A 24,266-nucleotide genomic window follows, 5' to 3' on the forward strand; every position below is an offset into this window, starting at 1 on the left:
GTTGGCTTTCACCTGCTGACGAGCACTGTAACCCTCGTTGAATGTTGTGTTTACAGACGGCAACCAACTAATTCTACTCATTCTGCCTTTAAATATTTAAGCTTAGTCGATATTCATAAAGGAAGATGTGACACTAACCATTGAATTTAAGTCTGATAGTGGTTGCCACTAACACCTCTGCTCTTGAGGTTTTAGCAGACTAGGCTTGGGCCATCACTTATATTTCAAATCATCCAATCCAATCGTGGTTACTCGAGAAAGCCGATATGTGATCTGATCGCCAGTCTGACAGGCTGGCTACATTGAACACGTAATTGGATATAACATATGCATATGCGGACCGGCTTCCACTTTAATCAATTAAAATTGCAGACTGATCTCATGAAGTGCTGTATGTATGACACACCAATTCGTAAGCCATTATTGGCGTGTTACCAAGACGCATACTCTCTTTTTAGCGTGTTTATCAACGCCATTTGGCTTCCATTGACTTCTATTACCTTGCGATTGCGTGTGAATTGACGCCGTAGTGAGTAGTATGAAAGGCTGAAAATCAGCCTAGGGAGATTGGGGGGTGGAGGATGGGTAAAACACAGGAATTTCACCCAGAAGAGCGGGGGTCGTGTCCCACGTGTGACGTTTCCTTTCCATGTTTTTTCTTTTCCTAAACCCAACCCGCGTGTGATGTTTCGTAAACCCAACTGTAGCCTCGCGATAACATGCCGTGTGGCTTTAGAAAGTGGCATGTATGTTTTCTCTGTGACGTTGCAGACTGCCGTCCTCTGTATACAGCGTAGACATACACACGGATAGCTCGAAATGCGTACAGATAACACGCTACTTGGAAAAGTGGCGTGTATGTTTACACGAAGTCATGATGTCATGTTGAAAATGGCTACACCGGCTTGGCTGTCCTGCCGCTTGCTTGGCTGACATCCTGACGTGCAGCGGTAAGCGTATTGCTAGAGCAGAGCAGACGCTCGCAAAACAATGTCTGATTATTTAAATGAAATGAGCTGGTTTGACCATGGAGATGCAAGAAATATGCACTAGTCCAGAACACAGGACCTTCTTCCAGTATTTACTTTCTTGCTTCCGCTCCAGACACATCTGACCAATAAGCGGAGTGAACGTTCTTGCGTGGTTTATAATGACGCATTTTGGTACGCTTGAATTCTTCCAGGTGTGAAACCAAACCAAACCAAGGGGAAATCGCTCCAAGTTTACAAACTCATCAACTGATTCGGACCCAAAGCAAACAAACTGTAAGTGTAAAAACGCCCCTGCCGATGCTTAAAGTCCCAGCAGCCTTGTAAACATTTCTCTTCCCTTTTGCATAGTGCCCTTTGGAGGTCCCCATGCTGGCTGAATAAATTGTGCCCTCTGCCAGTTTTCTTTCTTTTGTCTTTTACTGCATCTGGTTCCCATCATGCTTCCTGAGGTTTAGATTAAACCATCTTGAGTTTCCAGCTGCTGGAGAGCCTGTTCCAGTGGCTGTAACTTTGAATGGATGAACCAGAGAGGGAGAGAGGAAGTGACAAAGAGAAAAGAGAGTGTGGATGGAGAGATTTGGGGGTATATAGGGAACAATAGAGAGATAGATAAAGAGATGAAGCAGAGGTCTTTCCATGTCGCATGTCAGAAGTCAGCTACAGTCTGTTCAAGTTCAGGTCTCACGTGATTGGCAGCATCCAGCTAACAACCATTTCTGTTTCTTCAATAGACAAAGACATCTGAACTTTTAACTGTTAAATAGATTCTTGAATATTTATACTGTATCTTATTTCTACAGAAAAACCTACCTACATAGATTGGATGAAAACCTGAGTTCTTGTTTGCTCAGTCCTACTATTGATTCATGCTGAGATCTTTAAATCATTTGACAGAATCATTACAGTGCTGGAGACGTTGGTCTTCTGGATAATCCATAGCACAAACAAAAGCAGTGTTTCTGCTAATAATTCAATTCCATATCTTGTTAGTTAATAATCAATATTATTCATCAGTGTTGTGACCAGGTCATGTTTGCTCAAGTCCCAAGTATGTCTCAAGTCATTTGGTCCAAGTCTTAAGCAAGTCTCAAATTAATTTTTGGGAGTCAAGTCAAGTCGAGTCCTTAGTTAAGGCAATGTGAACCAGTCAATTCAGTTCTGATATTTGCATATCAGGCTAACATTAGTTAGCTAACGTTAGTTGTGAGTGAACAGATTGTATCAGGCTAATGTTAGATAACATCAGACCTCATGGTAGGCACTTACCGATCAGAATGAGTCTTTGAATGACGAACAAAGTTTGAGGTTGTAGTTGGCTGTCTGAAATTTTTGATGAGCAGGTCATGCATTCAGCAGTTTGCTTTTTCCTTGCGTGAAATTTTTCAATCCAAAAGTGATTACTCGTGGCACAGGTGGTCTGGTCCGACTAATGAGGTTTTATCAGGGGTCCTTGATGTTATGTGTTGCCATAGCAAGGACTTTGACTCCATAAATGTCCAATCATTACAATCACATACAGGGGAGCTTTTTGAGTCATCAAATTATGATTTACAGTTTGCGCTGCTTATGCTACATAGCGTACTTGATAGAGAGAAACGTGACAGCATAAAATTATATTATTTTATAGGCTATATAACAGTAACATTCAAACTTATGAATACACGCAAGTCATCATGCCTCAAGTCAAATCTCGAGTCATTAACTTACAAGTCCAAGTCGAATCTCAAGTCATTTTTTTAAGTTGCAAGTCATCAAAACTCAAGTCCACTCGAGTCCAAGTCTCAAGTCCACATCTCTATTATTAATGTAGTGCTTATTGTATGAGCTGATTAAATGACTCCATGTTTGAGAAGTCAATAACTCAGTGTAGGCTGGGAACTGTTGCGACAAGTGTTGACAACCGCTGCACTAATGTGACACAGGTGCACTGTATATACTGTTATGTCTCGAGGAACACCCAAAAATGAATATAGATTTATTGCATAATATGAATTCAACTCGAAAACGGATGCAACAGCAGAGACATCGCAGATTCAGTTGTTACAGCTGGTTTGCATGTCTTTCTCCTTAGTATTTCAGCTGTACTAGTGACATCTGTTGGAATCAACTAGTAACTATATTCACTGTTGATGGATGCAAACTTCAAACTAATTGAGTAAAAAGACCACAGTGTATTGCTTTTACTTGTATAAAAGAGAAACTTATTGTCCTAGATTTTTTAAGTTTGTCTAACCAGCCGCATTTGAGTAAAATTGTAGTTAGAAATATGCCAACCGTTTTAAGCACTTGTCATGTTAAGAAGAGTGTGAAACAAGACTGTTGCGAGAGATGGTCCAATACCATTTTTTGCTTCCAGATACCGATTCCGATACCAGAACTTGCGTATTGGCCGATACCGAGTACCGATCCGATACCAGTGTGTCATATATTTTATTATGTTTTAACAACTGTAAACTACTATCCCTGTATGGATGTGATATGATTTCTATCTTTGTTGTCGGTCTGGCTCAGGTTAAACTCTTTGTGAAACATGAACAAACACAAACAATAAATGCCACAGAACTTTCTTTTATTATCCAGTTTGACAGTCACGGAAAAAGAACATAAATAAACTACTTTAATGTAGATTTTCTTTAGGGCTTTATTACGTGGTATCGGATCGGTGAATAAACTCCAGTACTTCCCGATACCACCGTTTTAGGCGGTATCAGTATCGGACCATCTCTAACTGTTGCTATGCCCTTTTTATACTTTAGATAATTCTGTGTTTTTAGTTCGTACTGCGTTGACAAAGGTGATAAAATTAAGCATATCAATGTCAATATGCATACTAAATTGATTTACACTGTTGTCTATCAATGCAGTCCACAGGACTAACTTTTTTCATTATTGATTAGCCTGCCGATTATTTTCTAGATTAGTTGAATAATCAGTTGGTCTAAAAAACATCAGAAAATATTGAAAACTGCCAAAAGTGACACCCTCATATGTTTTGTTTTGTCCAACCAACAGTCCAAAGCCCAAAGTTATTCAATTTACCACAGTATAGGACAAAGGAAAGCAGCAAATTCTCACATTTGAGAAGCTAGAAATATCAGTTTTTCTGCATTTTTGCTCGAAAAAGGACTTGAACAATAAATAAATGATCTTATTAGTTGCTTCATTACATGTCAACGGCCTATTCAATTAATGGCTTTAAATCAACTATTCACAGCTAAAAAGTAATTTAACAAATTGTGTTCAGTGGTGCAAAATTCAAAGCACAAAGAATAAAATCTTTTGAGAAACCTCTTTGTCAATTTTCCAAATTTTTAATTGGCAGTCGGATTGTCCTCATGTCTTGTATCCTTTCCAGTTTCTGGTATACTAACTACCAAAATATACACAGTGTATGCTTTAAATAATTTGCACACAGCTTTCAAACTCTCATGTTTACCTGCAGCAGCTGCAAAAGTAACTTTGAAAGGACTTGAAAGTGCAGCATTTGGTGATTAATTTTCTTCTTATATGATCAACATCTGCTGGTTATGCTAACAGGAAGCTGTCAGTGAAGCTGTGTTGTTAGAAACTAAACTATCAAAACAAATTGAGGTTAGAGGTAAGGCACAAACTTCACCTTTCCACAGTTTATTTCCTTTTAAAATAATTCATACAAATGCATACAGTCACAAACATATCTTTGTCAGGTTGTCAGTTTTGACCAAAAATAATGATATTTACTGTAGAATATAGAATATGTATACTGTATATTGCTACGCCTACTACTTACTACCATAAAGGGGACCAAGGTAGGCAACAGTAGACTGTGTGTTACTACCAGGGATGGAATTTCAAGGAGCACCTAAAAAGCGAGTCTGTTGTTTTTCACTTATGGCATCCTTCGGTTTGAATGAGGAATGCTTACAATTTATATCAGGGAGTATAAGCAAAGAGTTTCTCCCCCACATAACAACAGGCATCTGGTGTGAAAAGATTAAGAGTAAAATTCAAACAATTGCAAGCATTTTGGGGCTGAAATCTGACAGTGGTATTTAAATGTCACCTCAGTACCTTCTGTACTAGACAACCCTTCAGATTCTGGCCAGTAAGAGCTCAGAAATACTCGCCAATGGGTCGTGAAATTTCCATCCCTGATTGCTACTTTTACTACCTTCCCATGAAGAAGACCAGGTAGGCAACAGTGAACTGTTTTTACTACTCAGCTGCTGGTAGAAGGGGATCCTAAAAGCACCGTCACTTAGCTGGCCTGCTAACATCAACAACATGTGAACAGGAATAAATATTCCCAATATTTTACTGTTACGTAACATCAGCATCTTGTTTACATGGTGGGAATGTTACCAGTAAAAGCATAGATAACTGGTTGAGTTTGCTAGCTTCGATTTGTAGATTTGTAGATTTCTAGTTTTTCTAAGCTACTGTAGTTCTTTTTTTACATAATGTTTAGTTGTGTATTTAGATGGCAGTCTGTAATGATGCCTTGTGGAGCGTACTAGTCACCACCCCTTCTCCCAGTGCTGCTTTTTTTTTTTTTAGACACAGATACAACCAAGTCACATTGACACAGGCAGGCAGAACACCATACAGTATGTACACATAGACACAGAGGCCACTGAGGGTGGTTAAACAGTATACTCAGGAAGGACCCATCATGAAATGTTAAAGGGATACTAATCAGTACGTTCTGACATGCTATCATGAAACGCCTATAGTTTGTTGAAAGTTTATCAAACTGACGAGCCATAGAGTATTTAAAAAAGTCTTAACAGGTCAATTTGGGAGTGGATTACAAAATATGAACATTTGGTTCAGTCCCTACCTTCAAGAACACAACTGTTCCTCATCACTCAGTAACCATTAACTGTCCTTCACTCAGTAACCATTAACTGTCCTTGACTGGATGTGATATCTGTACAAGTGAGTTTAACTTCACATAGGAACCAAAAAATGTTGTTTGCAGAAAGCAGAGCAGTTGAATAATTGATATATAGAGTTTGTTGATGCAGTTTTTCACAAGTCTGATTTTCAGATCCATAGCATAAAGCAACACACAATGTTGTGCATTATCTGTAAACCTTGGTGTGCTGAACTGTTCATGCTCCATGACTTGGAAAATGAATGTGTGTTAATAGTGGAAGTACTGGATCTTTAAACATGAAGACGACAAAGATAATACCTTTTTATGAGACTGTTTCTAAAACTGTAAGCTGCTACAAACTCTCAGTGCATTGCCTTGCCCACAACCTGCTCCCAACCACTCTATTTAGTAAATTAAAATGGTGACTAGGGATGAAGTCGTCCCAGCCAAGCATACCATTACACCACCTCCCTACAGCCTTTTTCTCCCGCAACCCCCTCTATTTGGGTCAAACATTTACATGAAGTCCCAAGAGCAAAATCACATGCCCCTTAAACATAACAAAGAAAAGCAAACATTAGATAAACTTTAACTCTTGTTAAAGTTATTTTTATCTAATGTAGCAGGACACGAAAAGGCAAGCAGGTAGAAAAACAAAAGCACTAAGTGGCATAAAAAGTAATAAAAAAAGAAAGAAAATATATACCAACTGCGGAAACTTAATTTCCTGAGATGGTGTGCAAAAAGCTGCCTCTTTTTTTGAGGGGGTTCTTAATTTGGGGACACATAAAACAAAAATAGATATTGTATTCTCTACCAGTTTGGCTACATAGAGACCCTTTTTTTGTTAAAACTGGAATACAAATATCAGTATCTTCTTGGCGTAAGTCTAAAAACTGTACACAGACAGGTTACATTCATTTCATAACCTACTACTTTTGCTTGTACATCAAACTAAGGAAAGGACACAGAAAAAGAGAGAAAGACATTAAACCCGCCCCTCTAACTTTGGACGCACTACAGTCTAAGACAGCAGAATTGGATTCAGTATTTTTTTTCTTCCCAAATCAACAGATAGTTATTGTAACATTTTTTATTTTTTTAATTTTTTTTTACTTCTGGCAGAAACTTGACCATACTGTAGTTGTTATGTGAAGATCAACCTGTGGATCTTTACAGTCTTTATCAGGAATTCTGGTTGGAGCAGAGGACAGCTGTCTTGCTCTTTGATTAGAGCATCTGACAGCTATCCACTCCTCTTCATCATCTTATTTATCATCATCATCAACTTCTTCTTTGGAGTGTGAACTGGCTGCTGGGAACCAATTTGCCAGGGGTTGTAAATCGATTGTTATTGGGAACTCAATCTGTCCGTTGGACACTCTGTGAACCTGTCTGATAACAACTTGTCACTGGGGAACTTATCACTTGGATCCCGGTTGCTGTGTGTGAGTGTGTATGTGTCTGTGGCTACAGTTGGTCATTTGGATGCTGCTCTCTGTCGCCCTCTGGTGGCTTGACTGTATTTTGTCCAGGGGACGCGACATGAGGAGGGTGTGTGACAGCGGGCGGAAGGGTGTGTGTGATGGGCACGGCGCTGGGCACAATGCCTTCAACGGGTGGCGGGAGGCCGCCAGCTGGCAAGCTCACCGCTCCTGGGGGATACCTGAAGAGGGAGAGGGAGACAGAGAGACGCAAAACTGAGTCATCAAAGTACAACTGAAACTAAAATTACAAATATGTGACCTTGTTTTGACCTGCGTAAACACATTGCAGTAGGCCTCCATTAAAATTAGACAAGCCGATTGATTTTTAACATCTATAGCTAAAAAGCTACACTAACAGAATACTTTGACATAGTATTGTAGCCCACTTTGGTATTGCACCTACATAAAGTTTGGGGACTCAGAACAGACACATTTTTAAAAATTATTCAAATCAAAGCAGCAGAGGATAATAAATTAAGACTTGTGTTGCTAAGTATGGATCAAGCTCCATAAAAGTCTTTTTATAGTGTTACTACTTAATAAATGTTGACGTCTTTAAGACTTTAAGCCCTCTGTTTTGCATCAAAGGGTTTCTATTGAAAGGTTATAGTCCCTAAGACAAAATAGAGTTGTGGTTGTATTTTGTGTAACATTGGTGGAAAGAGAAGCAGTCTATTTTTGCAGGAAAGATGGGATTTGATTGGTGTACCGTCATTTCATCCCCAGCATCAACAAAATACTGAAGTTAGGATTGCAAATAATGATTATTTTCATTCTCAATTGATCTGCAGATTATTTTCTCAATTAATCAATTATTAAATCTCAGTAAATGGTGAAAAATGACCATCACAAAGTTTCAGAGCCCAAGGTGACGCTTTCAGATTTTCCATTTACTATCATATGTAAGATATAATGGCAAATCCTAACAGTGGAGAAGATATAAACTTTGAATAAAATGACAACCGATTATCACAATAGCTGCGGATTAACCATTGAATTGACTAATTGTTTCAGCTGTACTGACTAATGCCTTGATCAGCCCTCTGTTTGGCCCTACAGATCAGCTGTGGACATCCCTACTGACTGACAACAATGTGTTGTTGTAGCAGCTAATCTGATGAATGCATTATAACCTGGCTGAAATGTGGCCAAACAGAAAACCTGCTAGCACTCTCTTATGCTGTGTGGGTATTATAGCAGTAACACAACAGTAACATGCACTATATATCAGTAATTACATTTAAAAAACAATCTGCAGTCATTCTACATTTCTAAGCGTATTTTCAAGACATTTAGACACTTTACCAGGGTTTGGGGGGAAAAAAATCAAACTGCACTGACCACTACAGGTTTCTTTATCCTGATGATTATTACCTATAAGCCCCGTTGAGCTCGGGGTGGACGGTAGCTGGGTCAACTCCTGCCCAGTGGTTGTTCTGGGAGAGGAACTCCTTATTCACACAGTTCTTTAGACTGTCTGGGACACGACCTGACAAATAAAGAAACGGGGAAAAAGAAAAGGAGAAATATGAAGTGCTAAAACAGAAATCTAGAGTCTAGTGTTGTACAATTCATTCTGGGGATCTTGTTAGTGTTACTGCTTTACATTTCAAAGCAAGTGTGATTTCATTAACCAAATTTCTACAGAGATACAAACGTTAGACGAGATTTAACAGGCCAATAGTAAAAAGACAGAGCCACTGGGGGAAAAAGGAGAAAATGGGAAAGAAAGAAAGAAAGAAAGAAAGAAGGAAGGAAGGAAGGAAGGAAGGAAAGGAGGAAAAACCTTAAAGAGGCAGACTGTGAAAGGCCTTTAAATCGTTCTGTGCTGAAAGACTAGAAAGGGTTTGTGTGTGTGTGTTTGTGTGTGTGTGTGTGTGTGTGTGTGTGTGTGTGTGTGTGTGTGTGTGTGTGTGTGTGTGTGTGTGTGTGTGTGTGTGTGTGTGTGCGCTACCTGTGATAGCCCTTCGGATCTCCCTGGCTGCCTCCTCTCTCATCTCCAGCGATGCCTGTTCGCTGTACCAGGCAGCGTGTGGGGTGCAGATCAGATTGGGAGCGTCCTTCAGCGGACCCTGACTGAAACTGACACATGTACACAGTGCAGTCAGTTACAGCTGCAACAAGATTATTTCATTTAGTGTTGACTAATTTCTAGTTTATTTTGTTTATGTAATTCACAAAAACACTTTATTATGTATTCCCTAAACATAATTCCATCCTACTGTATATTATATAACACAGTATTGGAGAAATAGTAGTGGAGTACTATTCCACAATACAGTATGCACTGCCTCTGCTGATGGATGGATGGATGGATGGATGGATGGATGGATAGATGGATAACAACATTACTCTTTATGTGAAAAAAACATAAAATCAGTGGGTGATTACCTAAAAGGCTCTGTCTCATGAACATCCAGAGCAGCTCCACGTATCCTCCCCTCCTTCAGGGCCTGAGCCAAGGCCTTCTCATCCACCAGACCCCCCCTGGCCGTGTTCACCAGGAACGCCCCCTGGCGCATCTTTAACACACATAAACACACATTCAGTCAGTTTGAAATACACGATAATTAATATAATATTAATTGTTTTCCCCATTAGCTAATTGTCTTTAAAATGTATGACAAAATAAATTTACACACACACCCACAAAAGCTTAGAAAGCTGTTCTTTACTTTTCTCTACTCTCAGTGCAAAGATTCCTAGTGAAACCTAACCATAATAATAATCATTTTCTTTTCACTTGCCGCCCTCCAGCAAGGTCAGAAATAATTAAACGTATAGCCTGTGTCTTGGGATGAAAATTGGCTTTAGGCTGAGCCCTGGAGATGAACGACAAACAGATATTTCCTGAGTGTATCAGTCATCATGTGAAGTGCATGCAGTAGAGAACCTCATTTATCTGTATGTAGGTAGTGAGCTTCCCTGGGTACCCACTTCTCTTTAATATGTATGGCTATGGGATGTAGTAGATGATGTAGGGATAAATAAATCATTCAAGTGTGTATATATGCTCAGTCATAAGTGTGTGTGTGTGTGTGTGTGTGTGTGTGTGTGTGTGTGTGTGTGTGTGTGTGTGTGTGTGTGTGTGTGTGTGTGCGTGCGTGCGCACGCTGCTGTTGCGCCACCTGTTTGATGGTGAAGTCGTTAATCAGGTGGTGGTTGTGTTCGTTGAGGCTGCAGTGCAGAGAGACACAGTCAGAGTGGAAGAGCAGGTCCTAAAGAGAAATACAGGAAAAGGTGAATCCCAATCTTCTATTTACACTTCATATGGTTGCTCACTACTGCAGGAGCTGTAGAGAGAGTACCAAATCATGTTTCCGATCTTCCGTAAACCAATTCTGTTTTGCATTTTTGTAAGTCAATAACCGGTCTTACTATATATATTTATAACAAATACAAGTGTTATCATATGTTATGTTTTTTTTTATTACTGACATTGTCACAATTACTGTAAATGTGCACAAGAGGGTGTCATTCCTTGGCTACGTACAGAAGGCACAGCAGCATAACAATAAATGCACATTTGTCATGGTGGAGGTGGAGAAAGCAGTGTTGTGTCTGAAAAGAGAAAACATGCCAATAGATTTTTTTTCCCCAGTAAAATGAATATTTAGTCTAAATTGGTTTAAATTCCATGGTAGTGCTGTGCTGCTTAAATCCTAATGGGAGTCTGTTATAAATGATACTTCAGTCAGTGGCAGTCAAATCTCACTGTCATACTGGTGTTACGTGTAGAGACACTTAATAGAAATTTAAACCAGTAATAATGATAACTTCATTTCTATAACACCTTTTAAAACAAAGTTACAAAGTGCTTTACAATTAAATGAAATACAATTCAAAATAAAACAAGCTAACATAAGTCCAACAATACCATCAGACAAAGATATGACATACAATTTAATTTAGGGGGCTTTCACACCTGCCTCATTAAGTTCTGTTGAATCGCACTAGAGTTTGTTTTCCCTTAGTGCGGTTCGTTTTCACCATTTCGAATTAAAATGGATAACCTGAATTATTTTTAGGAAATAAACAGTGGAAATAAATAATATTAATAAATACGTCCTTTTATGGCCCCAGCACTACATTTCTGTAAGTGTCTGTTAGCTGTGGCAGTAAAAATCATAGAAATGATGACTCTACAAGCCGGACTTAAAGCTGTACAGGTATGGAAGCTACTTCTGAGTTTATTTCTAAGTAAGAGTCTAAGTTTATTTTTATGGGTGAGGCTATTTGCACCCCTGGTACAATTAGCAGTGTATGCTATTCGTACCCTGGTGCAATTAGAAATGAATGCTATTCGTACCCTGCCGGTGCACACAGCGATGTGTTCTATTAATACCCCGTCTGGTAAAAATATCAATATCTGTTTATTTACAGTACCTTGGCATATATTTACACACAGTTATCCATACTATTCATGTATTACACCTTTTTGGAATATTATCGTTGCAATGTCCAATATTTCGCACACAGAGAGACACTAATGCCGCGATATATTTTTTTACAGGGCGGTAGGGGAAGATTCATGAATATTCATTAGGGAACTCATCACTGATTGGCTCGCCTTGACATTCTTACCCTAACCATAACCAATCCCGCTCCTGTTGCCTAAACCTAACCAACCCAACCAGAGCAGGCAACGAGTACTAGCCATTCAGGGATGAGTCCCCTAATGAATATTCATGAGTCTTCCCCTACCACCCTGCAAAAAACAATTCGCGTTTGCGGGCCCTGACCTGCGCAATGGCATGCAAATCATCCAATCAAAAATGAAAAATACAAGAGCACCTCACCAGGGAATCGAACTCCAGACTCCCCAACCAAAGCTCAGCATTCTAACCACTCACCTAGCAGTTCTTACAGAACATTGTACAACTGTTTACCACTTGGTGTCTTAAAGCCTTGGTTGCTAGGTAACCATACTGTATACAAAAAATAGGTACTAACTAACAAACTAACAGTTGTATGCTTTCACTGAAGACAGAAAGCGCAACTGTAGTATCCATTTTCCGCTAGAAATTCAATTGTTATAAACTTTAGAGACAAAACTTTCCTAATATGCCAGTTTCTGCTGTCATGGAAGATCGTCCGCCATGATTTCGGTGCACGCGAGCAACGTGTTTTTGTTGTTACGTCACAGGGTGTGAATAGCTCAGCTGTGTGGCCGAGGCTATTCGTACCGGGGGTGCAAATAGACACTCCATATTTTTATTCTGTGTTCATACAAATATAACACACAAGTGCTGGAAACTATTTGAAGGTTGCTGATTTCTCAAAAAAAAATGGCCCTACTCATACTCAGGGGTGTGTGTGTGTGTGTGTGTGTGTGTGTGTGTGTGTGTGTGTGTGTGTGTGTGTGTGCGTGTGCGTGCGTGCGTGCGTGTGCACCTGTAGTGTGGTAACCCGTTGTAGTCCCAGGGATCTTTCTACACCGTCAGCCAAATAAGGGTCATAGAAGATCACATTGAAGCCGAAGGCCTTGGCTCGCAGGGCTACAGCCTGGCCTACTCGACCTAGAAATGCATGAATACACACAGTCATGAAGGCGCACAGACATTAATACACACACAGGAGCCTTTAGACAAATTGCATACAAATTAAATACACATTCAAAAACACAACTTTTTTGGATCTGATATTCCTTTTTTTTTTTTTTTTAGGTTTGCCTTGTACAAAATGACAATTCTCTGGCTACAATACGTGTGCTCATTATTTTTGAAAAAGCTTCCAGACTGTACAGGGAAGAGATTTGCATTTGGCTTCTAGTTAATCCGCTTATATTTTATTGGCATTAACTCCTTAGGAAGCCAATTTAGCTGAGCTAAGGACAAAAATGAAAATGGAAAAGAGAGAAAAATCCTTTAATTAAGAACTTCAGTCTGACCAACCTCTATCAGACAAAATGAACAAAATAAAAACCTTTTTGGACGTGCGACCAGCACGGCTCTATGGATGTTGTATCGTTTGGTCAGTCCACCACTGAAGTCCAGCCTGAAATATCTGATCAACTATTAAATTGATTGTCATTGTCATGTTCCCCAAGAGGATGGATCCTAATGACTTTGATGATCCCCTGAGTTTTACTCTAGCGCTGATTCACTTTTTTTTTTTTTTTTTATGTCTATAACTATTAAATTCAGTACAGACATCCATGCCTCTCAGGATGAATTTAATAAATTGAAGTTAGTGTAAGTTTCTATTTATACAATTAGTCTTTTGACAATATACCTGTCAAACCAAAGACATTTCCATCAGCCTCAGACGTACGTTCTATTTAGTGCTAATATGTGATGGAAGAAGTATTTGGATCATTTCCTAAAGTGAAAGTATCAATACAACAATGTGAAAATTCGCTGTACAAGTAAAAGTCAAGCATTTAAAATCCTACTTAAGTAAAAGCACCGGAGTATTGACTGTAAGATGTACTTCAAGTATCAAAAGTACTCATTCTTCAGTAAAATGTCCCTTGTGACTGATATATTATTATAGATTACATTATTAAATAGTTAATACTGATACATCGATGTGTAAGCAGCATTTTACTCCTGTAGCTGCTTGAGGTGGAGCTAGTTTTAACTGCTTTTAATACCGTTAGCTAGTTTAGTCCAGTGGTTCCCAAACCTAGGAGTCAGAGTTTGGTCACTTTAATAATGCATTGTATTTTATAAGCTTCTCATATGTTTTTAATGTAAAAATCTTAATTTGAAAAATAACTAGTAACTACACCTGTCGATGATGTAATGTAGTAAAAAGTACAATATTTTCCTCTGAAATGTAGTGGAGTAGAAGTATCATAAAATGGAAATACTCAATTAAACTACAAGTAGTAAATGTGCTTTTGAGTTACTGTCCACCACTGGTGCTAATTAGTAAATATGAGCATGCTAACAGGCTAAACTAAACATGGTAAACATTATACCGGCTAAGCATAAGCCTGTTCCTGTTGTGAGTACATTAGCCTTTTCGCGTTACCATTTAGCTCAAAGCACTGTTGTGTCTACATACAGCATTACAGAGCTGCTAGCCTGGCTTTAGACTCTTGTCTTGTTTTAACAACAGCAGGGGTCACTGCAGAGGCAAGGCAAGGCAGCTTTGTTTGTATAGCAAAGCAACAGGGCACTTCAAAGTGCTTTACATAAAACATTAAAGAGCAGTTAAAAACAATTAAAAATATAAAACCCGATAAAATACAAGAATAAAAGTCACAACAATTATTCAAAGATAGGCAGCATCAAAAATAAATGCCCTTAGACCTCAGAGGGTTAAATCAAGGCTGAAGAAGCCTTGAACCCTCTGAGGTCTAAGGGCATTTTAACACAACTTCTTATATTGACCTTTTTAGGGTATTTGCATATAACTGATCCCCATGTTTCATATCAAAATGTTCAGAACAAACTCAGCTTTCCGTATAGTGATGCCCAACTATTTTTTCTAGAGCAATGTGTAAAGAGGTAATATGGCGCTAAAGCTAAAACGTTGATGTTCGCTTTTTGAAATTCCTCAAATCTCTTTTGAAAACAAACCTTAACTTAGGATGTGTTGTATGAATTGTTTTGGTGCTTTAAATGAGTTTACCAAAGTCTTAGGTTATACAGTATATGATTTAAAATAGTAAATGTCTGAAATGTTTGGATGTGCCGGCTCGTCTTTTGTCCTGAGAGGGTTAAAAGAACTGAGAGTTGCGGACCTGCAGTTTTCTGGGAGTTTGTTCCAGATATGTGGCGCATAAAAACTGAACGCTGCTTCCCCCTGTTTAGTTCTGACTCTGGGGACAGAAAGCAGACTTGTCCCAGACGACTTCAGAGATCTGGGTGATTGATAATGTAGCAGCAGATCAGAAATGTATTGTGGGCTTTAAGTCATATGTGTGCCGTGACTTACCGAGCCCTATAAGTCCCAGTGTCTCTCCTCTGATCCTCGCGGCTCCTGACGCCACCTCTCGGATCTGCTCCACGCTTTGAACCCGCGTGCCCTCCCGGAGAGCCTGGCATGAATAACAAATCATTATTACATGCAACTGTCACACAGACAGCAAAAACATGACAATTTAGACACGGTCTAATCCAGTCTGCACTTAATGACCAAAGTCTAAATCCCTTTGGATTATAAGTATTACTTATAACTGATTTGAGGAACAAATCATTTTACTGTACCTCTTCTTACATCAACGTCTTTCAAATACAGCAACATTCTAAAGAAAATGAAACGTTTCAATTTTGCTGATTTGTCATTAGATAATTATGAGTATTTGTCGAAGCTAAAATTGTGATACCTGAATGTACACCTCTAGCTAACACATTTAGAGTTAGTTCATTGAAATCCAAAATAATTTCAGTCCATTTATCAGCCACACAAGGACACAAACCTGGTGCAGCCAGGTGATGCGTCGGTACAAGGTGAGGATGTGACACAGTGTGGAGTCCGCCGTCTCCTCCACCGAGGCTGCTGGCATATTGCACACAGCTATGCCTGTTGGACCGGAAAGCAGATAAAGATTAGTAATAGCTCTTTTGGGCCATTTGATGAAGTTTGGGAAAAGATATTTTGGTGGCGAAGTGCAAGCTGTGTCAGCAACTTTTTCTACAAACACAACTTTCAAATTGCAGAGCCTCTTGGTGGAGGATGATAGGGGATGTTCTGGCTGTTGCAGGACAGACATGAGTTTTAATAAAAGGCTTTACTGACTACTTTTTTTAAATACAAATATTACTGACTTGTTGCAAACATAGAAATACATAACAGAAAAACATTTTGGGAGATTGGGTGAATTAGCTGTTGAGCATTGGTGGAATGTAACTAAGTACATTAACTCAAGTACTGTGCTTACGTACAATTTTTAGGTAGTTGTACTATACCTGAGTATTTCCATTTTATGCTACTCCATACTTCTACTCTACTACATTTATATGACATCTTAACTTACTAGTTACTTTTCAGATTATTAATACAAAATATAAATCAATTAATAAATGATTTATTTTATTTACTACGAGTATGATTTTGAATCCAGGGGTCCGTTCCAGAAAGCAGGTTTAGTGAAAACTCTGAGTTTGTTAACCCTGAGGGGAAACTCTGGGTTTTCTGTTTCAGAAAGAGAGGTAACTTTACCTCAGAGTCAGTTACTATGGTAACTGACCTAACCTGGTCGGGAGCAGGTTTTCTTCAAGAAACCTCAAGTTTCTCTCAGTCTCCTCCCTCTGACACAGCGCTCTCTCATTTCCTCATTCCTTCATTCAGTCTGTATCAGGCGCATTTTAGCACAGTTTATCTGCATGAATAAAATAGGATTGTTTCATTAACTCAGTTAGGTAATGTTATAGACTAAAGGTTTTTTCTAAAACATTGCATGTCCTTTTGTCGACGATCCCATTGATGAAGAAGCTGTATTACTTCGCAGGGAGTTAAACATTCGTCGGGAGAGGATATTGAGGCCCCGACTAGATGTATTTTCATTTCCAGATAACTACCTATTTGAGCGGTATCGTTTTTCTTCCCAGTCTATCAGATATGTGCATAACCTTATCCGTCCTCATATCACTAACGTCACCCATCGTGGACATGCTTTAACATCCCAGCAGATTCTTTGTGTCGCATTACGTTTTTTGCAAACCGCAGTTTTTCTTTATTGGTGTGTATACGGATCATACTGTAATAGTAAAGCCACTGTATGCAGAGCTGTCAGAAAAGTGTGACTCACTCAGCCATTAAAAATAAATAAATGATTATACATTATAGTTCTGTTAATGATCATGGTGCTGCAGCCTCCGAATGGGATTAGTATAGTTAACTTTTTCGCCCGTAGGATTGCACCCAAATGAAATTGTAGGTGTAATACAATTCCAGTTTTCACCAGTAATATTATAAGTTAACTGTGATTAAATATGAAATTAATACACTGTTAATGCTTAGCATTGACTCGAGCAGCAATTTTCTCCCACACCAATTCTCTGTCTGTTGCAGCAGCAGCCGCTGTCTTGCTTTTTTAACGAAATGTATGTTCAAACTCGCTGTTTGTGCGCATGAGTATTTCTGCCGACACGTTTGTTTGTGGTTGTTACCATGGTGAATCGTAGTATCATGGCTCCATTCATGCTGCCTTTTTATTGTGGTTCAATCGAGTTGATTGAACCGACTCATATCAGCTGTTCTCGAACCGAAAACTCAGAGTTTCCCATCTAAGGGTAAATCAACTCAGAGATCAGGGTTAGACTCAGAGTTTGTTAAACCTCCTTCCTGGAACGGACCCCAGGACTTTTACTTGAATGAGTAAATATAGTAGAAAACAAAACTGTCTATTTCTTATAGCTTGTTTATGCATATACATGCAATCACAACAGTTGGAACAGCAAACATGTTGCTTGTAATTCAAGTAAAATGTGTAACTAATAACATCAACAATGGCTCTTTTCCATTTAAGTGTGCCAGTTATCTAGCCGCTCGATGGTGTTTTAAGCCCCCAACGTGGACTTCAAGGCAGCGCTGTGACCGTGGACTTCAAGGCACCTAACCCTAACCCTAACCGTTGCCTATTCCTAGTGCCTTCCAGGCAGCGCTGCCTGGAAGACGACATTGGGGGCTTAAAACACCAAACACCTATCTAGCCCAGCGTGCACTCTAAACTTGACTCTGGCTCAAATAAGAAGCCGGCAGCCTGCTGTGAAAGGTGCTATCAGTAGCTCTGGGGCCAAATGGCGAGTAATTAAAAGTAATATGTGACTAATCATGCCATTTACATGAACTATGTTAGTAAAACAAGCATTCTGGTTTGAGCTAAATATTTATACATACAGTACAGGCCAAACGTTTGGACACACCTTCTCATTCAATGCGTTTCCTTTATTTTCATGACTATTTACATTGTAGATTCTCACTGAATGCATCAAAACTATGAATGAACACATATGGAATTATGTACTTAACAAAAAAGTGTGAAATAACTGAAAACATGTCTTATATTCTAGTTTCTTCAAAGTAGCCACCCTTTCCTCTGATTACTGCTTTGCACACTTTTGGCATTCTCTTGATGAGCTTCAAGAGGTAGTCACCTGAAATGGTTTTCCAACAGTCTTGAAGGAGTTCCCAGAGATGCTTAGCACTTGTTGGCCCTTTTGCCTTCACTCTGCGGTCCAGCTCACCCCAAACCATCTTGATTGGATTCAGGTCCGGTGACTGTGGAGGCCAGGTCATCTGACGCAGCACTCCATCACTCTCCTTCTTGGTCAAATAGCCCTTACACAGCCTGGAGGTGTGTTTGGGGTCATTGTCCTGTTGAAAAATAAATGATGGTCCAACTAAACGCAAACCGGATGGGATGGCATGTCGCTGCAGGATGCTGTGGTAGCCATGCTGGTTTAGCATGCCTTCAATTTTGAATAAATCCCCAACAGTGTCACCAGCAAAGCACCCCCACACCATCACACCTCCTCCATGCTTCACGGTGGGAACCAGGCATGTAGAATCCATCCGTTCACCCTTTCTGCGTCGCACAAAGACACGGCGGTTGGAACCAAAGATCTCAAATTTGGACTCATCAGACCAAAGCACAGATTTCCACTGGTCTAATGTCCATTCCTTGTGTTTCTTGGCCCAAACAAATCTGCTTCTTCTGGTTGCTTCGCTTTCGTTAGTATTGCGCAGCTACTTGACCATGAAGGCCTGATTCGTGCAGTCTCCTGTTAACAGTTGTTCTAGAGATGTGTGGTCTGCTAGAACTCTGTGTGGCATTCATCTGGTCTCTAATCTGAGCTGCTGTTAACTTGTGATTTCTGAGGCTGGTGACTCGGATGAACTTATCCTCAGCAGCAGAGGTGACTCTTGGTCTTCCTTTCCTGGGGTGTTCCTCATGTAAGCCAGTTTCGTTGTAGCGCTTGATGGTTTTTGCGACTGCACTTGGGGACAAATTCAAAGTTTTCGCAATTTTCCGCGACTGACCTTCATTTGTTAAAGTAGTGATGGCCACTCATTTCTCTTTACTTAGCTGATTGGTTCTTGCCATAATATGAATTCTAACAGTTGTCCAATAGGGCTGTCGGCTGTGTATCAACCTGACTTCTGCACAACACAACTGATGGCCCCAACCCCATTAATAAGGGAAAAAATTCCACTAATTAACCCTGACAAGGTAGAACCTGTGAAGTGAAAACCATTTCAGGTGACTACCTCATGAAGCTCATTGAGAGAACACCAAGGGTTTGCAGTGCTATCAAAAAAGCAAAGGATGGCTACTTTGAGGAATCTAAAATATAAGACATGTTTTCAGTTATTTCACACTTTTTTGTTAAAGGGGTGATAGAATGATTATATAGGGTATTTCACACTGTTCCTTATGGTCTCCTAATGGGGTATGTAACATTGGTTGGGCTGAAAATGGCCTGGTTGATATTTTATTGGCCCTTATGCATCCCTGTGTTTTGGCCCTATTTGTAACAAGAGCTTTTCTTCCAAATATGGTATGGTCATGAATATTTAGATGAGCTGCGCGGTGATTGGTTGAGCGACTTGCCATACGCAGACATTAGAGACGCGCGCTGATTGGTTGAGCGAATCCCCAATACACATACATTAGAGAAGCGACAGAATCTCATATTCCAGACACTGCAATGTTTCATTACCAAATTCACTTCTGAGACTTTTTTAAGCAAGAAATCAACTATATAAAGCTCAAATATGGGCCGTTTTACAAAAATTGATGGCTAATTGCAAATTTGGTAAGACGTGTCGGACTTTAGGAGCTCCACACAGTCTGACGAGAAAGCGACAGCCTGCTGGGCTCCATACCCAGGGCAAAGTCACCCTTTGTGGATACTGCATACGGGGCTCCGCTGCCAGCTGCCGGCATAACTATATCTATAAATAATACATTTACGGTTTTGAATGTCCCAATGTCTTATAAAGCTAACCGTTGTGTCCAATTTGATTTTAAGGCATTTTTATGAACGCGAGGCGTCTTTGTAGGACAAGCAGCTGCTTGCTATATGTCCCATTCATTACAATGGGGAAATAACGCAGCTAGCTAGCTACACTTTCGCCATAACTAAATTATATTTACTGTTTGAATTTCGATCGCCACTTATACAACACATTCCCCAATGTCTTATAAAGCTAACCGTTGTGTCCGATTTGATTTTAAGCCATTTTTATGAACGCGGGCCCTCTTTGTAGGACCGAGCAGCTGCTTGCTATATGTCCCATTCATTACAATGGGGAAATACCCGAGCTAGCTAGCTACATTGTGCGTCGATAACTTATATTTACAGTTTGAATTTCGTCACGCCACTCATACAACATCATTCCCCAATGTCTTATAAAGCTAACCGTTGTGTCCGATTTGATTTTAAGGCATTTTTATGAAACCGAGGCGTCTTTGTAGGACAAGCAGCTGCTTGCTATATGTCCCATTCATTACAATGGGGAAATACCGCAGCTAGCTAGCTACACTTTCGCCATAACTAAATTATATTTACTGTTTGAATTTCGTCACGCCACTTATACAACTCATTCCCCAATGTCTTATAAAGCTAACCGTTGTGTCCGATTTGATTTTAAGGCATTTTTATGAACGCGAGGCGTCTTTGTAGGACGAGCAGCTGCTTGCTATATGTCCCATTAATTACAATGGGGAAATACCACAGCTAGCTAGCTACATTGTCGCCATAACTAAATTATATTTACAGTTTGAATTTCGTCACGCCACTTATACAACATCATTCCCCAATGTCTTATAAAGCTAACCGTTGTGTCCGATTTGATTTTAAGGCATTTTTATGAACGCGAGGCGTCTTTGTAGGACGAACAGCTGCTTGCTATATGTCCCATTCATTACAATGGGGAAATACCGCAGCTTGCTCACTTTCGCATAACTAAAGTATATTTACAGTTTGAATTTCGTCACAGCATGAATATTACAGGTTCCTCAAGGTCTTACAAAGCTTAGCCAACACTTGTCCGATTTCGGATTTCAATTGAATGTATTTTTGTGAATGTCAGAGTTAGGAGGAGGCTAGCTAGCTCTCATTGATGGACTCCATCTCACCGCGGATCTATCAATGAGACTCGCGGACAAGAGGCGTTTATTTCCCCGATTGTTTGTTTAAATAACTCAACACACATACCCATTATAAGATTAACTGGAACCTGCGGGCTGTGGTAAAAGATTGCGGGCGTAACAAGCTCGCTGACACTGCGGTCAGGGCGGCGATGTAGCAACCCAGGCAGCACCAACACCGGCACTAAACTCCGACACACAGTCGGAGAAAATTTGCAATTAGCCATCCATTTTCGTAAAGCGGCCCATATTCGAGCTTTATATGGTGGATTTCTCGCATAAAAAAGTTTCAGAAGTGAATTTTGTAATGGAATAGCAGAGATCTGCGTGACCTAGCTAGATTCAGAAGACTACCTGATCTCAGGTCAGTTGTGTAGCCTATGTAAATGTTGGGGCGTGACTGTTCTCTTAAAGGTTCGGATTTTGAGACGCTTGCGTAAGCAACTCAGCTTTGTTGGGATTCGCCCGTTTTCAGAGGCAGTTTCAAAATATGAGATTTTCATAGTAAAGGGGTGTCAGTGGGATTTTGAGCTTCTATGTATGTCCTATTTACCCACCAAACTGTCGTTATTCAACTATGACAGGGTAAAATCGGTTTTGCATTCTATCACCCCTTTAAGTACATAATTCCATATGTGTTCATTCATAGTTTTGATGCCTTCAGTGAGAATCTACAATGTAAATAGTCATGAAAATAAAGGAAACGCATTGAATGAGAAGGTGTGTCCAAACTTTTGGCCGGTATATATGGTTGCCCTCCTCTAAAATAGTTCCAAACTTAAACATAAACATGACTACAATATCTACATTTTATTAATACTGGTGACCCATATTACTATAACACCATGTAGGCTAAAGCAGTAGCTATAGGGCACCAGAAACAAATGATCGACAGAGATACATTGATGAATGGTGGTGTTAAAGGATGATCTATATGTACTTATCACATATTGACATAGTAACAGTTAAGCAGAAAGGTGCAGCACATGGCCAGTACAGAGTCGTCTCACTGTGTGTGTGTGTGTGTGTGTGTGTGTGTGTGTGTGTGTGTGTGTGTGTGTGTGTGTGTGTGTGTGTGTGTGTGTGTGTGTGTGTGTGTGTGTGTGTGTGTGTGTGTGTGTGTGTGTGTGTGTGTGTGTGTGTGCGTGCGTGCGTGCGTGCGTGCGTGCGTGTGTTCTCACCCAGTTCCCCGGCAGATTTGATGTCAATGTTGTCATAGCCACTACCGATGCGGACGATGATGCGCAGAGCTTTAAACTTTTCTAGGTCTTCTCTCATCAGAGTAATGGTGTGGTACATCAGAGCTCCTACAGCTTCATTCAGCACCTGCACACAAATCATAGATATATAGCAATATGTGAAACATCTAAGTTTGTGCAGCCTTACTTATCCTGTGTGTTTGCAGAATAATAGGATTGTGCTTTGAGTGCAGAACAGTAAACATGGACAAAATATAAAGGTTGAGTCATAAGCATTTGTTTGTGTAGGTGTGAGCAGAAGTTGAGTGCAGCTTCCTGGAAATTACTTTGAGTTCACAGTCACAGTGTTTCCATAAACTCAGTATTCTTCAAATTAGGGTTTTTTTTTTCGCCAGGAAATGCTGTTTATATCAATCTCACATCCTGTTCTTTTAATATCCCTGCCAGCATGGAATGACCGCTTTTCCTGAATATTACCATGGAAACAAAATTTTCGTAACCACAGGAATCGAGAGAAGGTGTCTCTGCATCTAACAAAACTGCCTCATATCAACAGGAATCTTACTCACATGGGATCCTCACTGGCTCCTAATCAGGAGGACCGTTTGTTGTTTTAATTGAAATATGAAATATAATGACTCAAAAGCAGATCAAAAATGTATCATCTCATAGAAAAGGAATATGTGATGTGTGTGGAAACCAGTTAAGTCATCTTTTAATTGGTTCTCAGTTAATCTTACCATCTTTTTCTAACGTTGCCAGACCTCCTCCTCGTGTGTGTTAGAGAGGATGAAAATGACATGGGGTTCAATTACAATAAAGAAGCCCTTTTAATTACACAATGAGGTGGCTGTTTACTAGAGAGCCAGAGAGAAAGATAGTGAGTGAGGGTGAGCCATCTGTTTCTTCCACGCTGTGGCCTACTGAGCACGCTCACAGAGAGAGTGTGCCTGGCAGACACCCAGAACGAGACGTAACCCTGCCAGACATACAAAGCTACTTACAATCCATAGTGGCTGTGGCAAGATCTGAGCCTGACCCACATTTTAAGTTTGCTCTCTTCTTTCATTTTCTTTTCTTATTTTTCTTATTTTTCTTTTACTTTTCTTTTTCTTAGTTATGGTGTTTTTTTCTTTTGATTTTCTTTTTTTTTAAATGTGATTTGCATTTCTGCAACTAGTACTAAAGTTCTGCACATCCTTAATGCACAGCCAATATTGTTTTAATAAGGTAACTTCTTATATATGATATAGATGGTTAATAAATATACAAGGAAAAAGAAGGGGCTGGAGCACACGGATGGATTTGCAGCCCTTAATTGTGGAAACAGATTGTTTTGGTTGGTTGATGGTTAAATATACTTAGTAAAATCATGAATTCTCGGCTTGGTTCCAAATCTAAATTTGTGCACTAACATGGAGCTTAGATTAAGCTATTATACAACCGTGGGTTGTATGTTGATTTGTAAACCAAGCCACATCCCAAAATGTACCCAGAGAGGAGCACGGGAGATTTATTACACGTCCGATGTATTAATATTTATTTGATGCAGTTCTAAAACTACACATGATTGAAATATATCATTATTTCTATTGTTATCAAGCTTTAGCCTTTTGCCATTAGAGCAAGTACATCTTTCTGAGTTGGCTTCAAAATGAAGCCTGAGTGGTTGCTATTGTT

At 39.7% G+C, this 24,266-nt stretch overlaps 2 protein-coding genes across 3 annotated transcripts in view; one reads left to right on the forward strand and one right to left on the reverse strand.

Moving 5' to 3' along the window:
• Positions 1–24,266, forward strand: part of maea (macrophage erythroblast attacher, E3 ubiquitin ligase) — a 99,610-nt gene that overhangs the window by 37,218 nt on the left and 38,126 nt on the right. The window lies entirely within an intron of this gene.
• LOC120566377 (C-terminal-binding protein 1) overlaps positions 4,579–24,266 on the reverse strand; it is a 29,909-nt gene continuing 10,221 nt past the window's right edge. Inside the window, exons 3-11 of one of the 2 annotated variants that reach the window (XM_039812768.1) lie at positions 22,569–22,713; positions 15,709–15,812; positions 15,225–15,327; positions 12,732–12,856; positions 10,466–10,555; positions 9,729–9,859; positions 9,292–9,419; positions 8,712–8,826; positions 4,579–7,516 (exon numbers count right to left, since the gene is read on the reverse strand). In XM_039812768.1, the coding sequence (XP_039668702.1) occupies positions 7,321–7,516; positions 8,712–8,826; positions 9,292–9,419; positions 9,729–9,859; positions 10,466–10,555; positions 12,732–12,856; positions 15,225–15,327; positions 15,709–15,812; positions 22,569–22,713 (1,137 nt within the window). In that variant the 3' untranslated portion in view covers positions 4,579–7,320. Of the gene's footprint in view, positions 7,517–8,678; positions 8,827–9,291; positions 9,420–9,728; positions 9,860–10,465; positions 10,556–12,731; positions 12,857–15,224; positions 15,328–15,708; positions 15,813–22,568; positions 22,714–24,266 lie in introns of both variants that reach the window. The other variant, XM_039812769.1, reaches the window with a different exon arrangement.

Source organism: Perca fluviatilis, chromosome 10 (assembly GCF_010015445.1).
Source record: "Perca fluviatilis chromosome 10, GENO_Pfluv_1.0, whole genome shotgun sequence".
In the NCBI taxonomy this organism is placed as follows: Eukaryota; Metazoa; Chordata; class Actinopteri; order Perciformes; family Percidae; genus Perca; species Perca fluviatilis.